The sequence below is a fragment of the Cicer arietinum genome, chromosome 1 (assembly GCF_000331145.2).
Source record: "Cicer arietinum cultivar CDC Frontier isolate Library 1 chromosome 1, Cicar.CDCFrontier_v2.0, whole genome shotgun sequence".
Classification (NCBI taxonomy): Eukaryota; Viridiplantae; Streptophyta; class Magnoliopsida; order Fabales; family Fabaceae; genus Cicer; species Cicer arietinum.
Genome location: NC_021160.2, coordinates 26987904 through 26992674, shown reverse-complemented (window position 1 = coordinate 26992674; position 4771 = coordinate 26987904). Strand labels below are relative to the sequence as shown.

At 32.8% G+C, this 4771-nt stretch overlaps 1 protein-coding gene across 1 annotated transcript; it reads left to right on the top strand.

Annotated features, from left to right (window-relative positions):
- Positions 1–269: 269 nt before the first annotated feature.
- On the top strand, positions 270–4110 carry LOC101515377 (uncharacterized). Its single transcript, XM_004488869.4, has 3 exons — positions 270–639; positions 1522–1545; positions 3650–4110. Exons 1-3 carry the CDS (start codon positions 432–434, stop codon positions 3949–3951), a joined length of 534 nt encoding a protein of 177 aa, XP_004488926.1. The 5' UTR covers positions 270–431; the 3' UTR covers positions 3952–4110.
- Positions 4111–4771: the final 661 nt, after the last annotated feature.

The following is a 4771-nucleotide window of genomic DNA, read 5'->3' as shown; positions in this document are numbered from 1 at the left end:
ATCATCAAACTAGTCTGGTGATATTGATTATCATTATTACTAAAAACTCCAAAGAAGGAATAATCATGAGAGATTAGAAAATTTCATTAAGACAGTTTTGTTTATATTTTTACAAAAGTATCCATGTATTAGGCGGTAAAGAAGAAGATAATGTTTTCTTAACAAAAAAAACACGGGCCTTATCTCACCATTGCATAGAGAAAAGTAATAAAGTTGGAAATTAAATATTACTTTTAAAAATAAAAAAGGTTACGAGGGACAGGACCGACATGGGAACGAAGTGGGAACACAGACACCACACTGTTCCTACGACTTGTTCAAATCGCCAAACACAACAAAACGCATACAACTAGACTACAAGAAGAAGAAGAAGTTAATTCATTCCTTGAAAATAGAATTAGCGAATTAGATCTCAGAAAGAGAGAGAGAGAATGTCACGGGGGAGATCTGATTCGGGGATTTGGTTAAGGTGGTGTTTGGTTTTGTTTGCAATGGTATCAGCTTTAGGAGTGTGCGGTCCTGCTCTTTACTGGAGATTCAAGAAAGGCATCACCCTTCGTAACTCTCACTCCAAACTCTCTTGTCCTCCTTGTATCTGTGATTGCCCTCCTCCTTTGTCCCTCTTCCAACTCGCTCCTGGTAATTTCATTTTTCATTTTTTTATATCCTAACTCCCACTTATTCCTCTCTTCATGGATCTAAGTCTAATAGGAATTGTTTTTGTATGCTTGCCAATTCAATCTTCAATTTGGTTGTTGTGAGTCATCATGGCTCTAATTTGCAATTGCATGTTCTGAACCTTGATATTGTACCAAAATGCGGTTATGATGCTATTTTACAAACCTCTAAAACCTTTATATGGTGGCATGCTGTTGCAGACTCCAATTTATAACTCTAATTAGCCCAATATTGTTATGATTCTTGAAGAGTTTGGAGTGATTTTCAGATCAGAGAGGCTTTGAAAAGAAAACATACCATGGCTCTTTGAATATGCCAATATTCTTGTTGCCGTTAACATCATTGCTTTGGCTTTAACTAGTTGTCTTTTTATTTCTTATCCCACGGAGCTATGCTGGATCTTGATGTTGTGGTTTTTCATAGTTAATGATTATGTGCAACGGCTGATGTTTGTATCTCTGGTGTTGAAATTGTAACTGATAAGAGTAATTTTTTTGATTATTTATGATAATAATTCTAGTAATTTCTTCATGCTTAACTTATACAACGAAGGGTTCATTTATCAAAGTAACGATTAGTTTTAACTATTCATCAATGTGAATGTTCTATATCTTCCCATGGGACATAATCTCGTATTATCTAATGCAAATATAGATGTATCATATTATAGTGTATGTCCTAGATATAGCAAATTGATGTCAGAAAAGATATATGAAAGTTTACTGTTTTGATATTAATAGTGTTGCTAAATGTTAGATTTATACATGTATGCTTGGAATTCAATTGTTTAATGTGGAATGTAATTTACTTACCTGATTAATGATTCATTTCTTTCTTATACAGGGCTGGCCAATCTCTCTGTCTCAGGTTAGAGTTTCTTTTCATGGATTTTCTCATAAATATTTCTTTTGCCCCAATCATGTTGGCTCTGCCTCTGTCCATCATAGTTTTCATGATAATGACGGCAATCAAGCCACGCAATCTGTATCTTCTAGTCTTTTACTATCTTATTTTCTAACATTATTTGTAACAATTACTCACTAATTTGTTTAATTTGAAGTTATGCATTAGTTTTTACGAGTTATTAAGTGACAGGGTCTAAGCACTAAGAGTTAACCTCAAACAACTAGAAAGAAATGCAACTAAGCACATGATGAATTACTAAGAACCAACTTCTAGGAGTATGAACAACTTAGACTATCTTTTTATGTCGTGTGATTTAACCTATTGGTTGGACTTTGGGTGGGACTGTTATTATGCCTTGCTAATTAGACCCTGCTAGTTTAGACGATTGGAAATATATAAGTTAAATTAAAATTTTAGTCCATGTAGTTCGGTTTTTTTTTTTGGCAATAGATTAAGCTTATGAGCGGTATTATGAAGCTATTGGAAAGGTTAATTAGATGGAGATTGAGACACGAGATTTGTATTACAAAGAATCAATTTGGTTTTATGTTAAGGTGGTCAACCATGAAATCATATAATTGATAAGTAGATTGGTAATATTGCATGTGATTTTCATTGATTTGTAAAAGGTGTGTGGTATAGTATACTCAAAAGAGTTATTGTGCAAGGAACTAGAGAACAAAGGAATTCATATTGTCTATATTTGAGCAATTAGAGATGTGTTCATTGAGGTCATGGCTAGTGTGATGATAGAACATGCCTATCATGTGAGAACACATGCCGGTGCCATAGAAGAATTTCCTGCTACTATGGAATTATAGCAAGGGTCAGATTTTTTAACTAAGATCGAGTGCCATGATCTAAGTGTTTTAACATATGCTAAGAATCTTAATTAAAGAGTCGAGAGAATAAATAATGGGCTGTTTGAGACATTGAGACATCCTCTTGAAAGCATATGGTTTTTCATTTAAGTAGAATTGAAAAGAGTATATGGTATGTAAGTTTGTCAAAGTTACAGTAATTCTAGCTCCATAGAAAACCAAAGACCATATTATACACAAGTTTAGATGAGAAAACCAGAGACCATTTATACCAGAATTCAAACAGTTAAATATCATGGTTATATTACAAAATGATGGGAAAATGGAGAAGATGTAAATAATAGGATTTCAGAAGAGCAGATGAAATGGAGGAGTGTTTGAGTTTTATATATGAGAAAAAGAAAAGAGTATCATCACCTAAGTTTAAGGAAAAACTTCCCTGCATAGCTGTAAGACCTGTAATGTTGTATGAGACTGATTGTTGGGTGGTATAAGACCAATAAACACCCACATTTAGTGCCTGAAAAAGTCTCAAACATGATTATCTCCAGTGAAGAAAACTTGTGCGAAAAAAGGCCAATAAAAAAATAAGTTATGTTATAGAGATGAAAATGCTTTTACGGATGAGTGACACAATATTAGGTAGGATTGAGAACAAATGCATTAGTGAGGAAGTGGGATTGCACCTTTGGTAGAGAAGATGGCAGAAAGCTTGGTAGAGAATATCACCTTGGGTGGTATATGTATATGTATATATAGAGAATGAAAACTTTGAAAGAGGCTAGTTTAGTTGGTGGGTAGTCCAATGATTGGATGTAGAGGGAGACCTAGAAAACTTGTAGGTTAAACAATTAGGAAGAATTTAGATCTGAATGATTTTTCGTCACACATGATTTACGGTAAGATATTTTGAGTAAGTTATTTTATTCATATAGCCATTCCTAATTAGTTAGAAAAGGCATTTTGTTGCTATGATTTTTTTTCTTTTTAAATCAATCCTCACACTTAATAACACAAAATAGTCCGCACCGTCAATTTGCACTATAACACTGCATTTGGCTAACCTGAGTTTCCATACTCCTTGAGTGTGTGTTTATACTTACTTTCCAATCAGTGTCAAGATGAATATTAGATTATATCAGCTATTGTTCAGGATTTTTAAATGTTCATCATGCATAAACATCTTGCTAGAATTGTTGCCAATAACTGCATATGAATGAGACATTAGTTGTGCTGATCCACAGATTGTGGAAGTAATGATCCTGAACTAAAAGAGGAGATGGAGAAGCAGTTTGTTGACCTTCTAACTGAGGAGCTAAAGTTACAAGAGTCAGTTTCTGAAGCGCACACGCGGCATATGAACATAACTTTGGCCGAAGCAAAAAGAGTGGGATCTCAATACCAAAGAGAAGCTGACAAATGCGTTGCAGCAACTGAAACGTGCGAGCAGGCAAGAGAGCACGCCGAAGCCAAGCTCACCAAGGAGAGAAAGATGACTTTGGTTTGGGAGCGACGGGCACGTCAAATGGGCTGGGAAGGAGAATAACTATGTCATGTTTATTATTTATATTATTAATTATTTATAGTCATAATTTTCATTTTATATATAAGCATACAAGCAAAATGCTTGAGTTGTCAAATTATTCTCCTCCTACTTTGTTTGTGACCGACTGCATATATTCTAGTATCAACAATTTTTACCTCACCCATGATTATCAATGCATAATGGGTGCACTATTGCCACGATACTATCCCATGGGAGCTAAAAACTTAGATGAAATATGATCGCAATATGATCACGTACCTGATTATATTATACTCTATAATTAGTTGTTTCAAACCACCTCTGTTTTTTTTTAGCCATTGCTTGTGGTTTAACCGATTGAGTTTACGTCTTATATTCATTAGATTTCTCTTTTCCCCATTTAACAAATCCTAAACTATATTTAAAAATAGGCAAAAACACATTTTGCGATCTATAACTTTAGTTCATGTAACAATTCAATATTTTATTATTATTATTTTTTTTCAAATTTGATTTTTTACTTAATTTTAAGTAATAATTTGATTATTTATAATAAAATATTAACAATGTTATTCTTTTTTATTTTTTTTACAGAAATCCAGAAATTCGTTATCATCTTCAAACAAACTCATAAAATCAAGTATCAATTTTAAGAAAATTTAAATATTATCAAATTCATGATTAAAATCTTCATCTCCAATAATAATATCAAATTCATAAAATAAAGAACTCATACATTAAGATTTGATCTCCAAATCACCAAGACAATATCGTATTATTCTTTCTGTTATTCTCTAAATCAAATTTATAACCTAAATCTTAAAATGTGAGTTTTTTATTT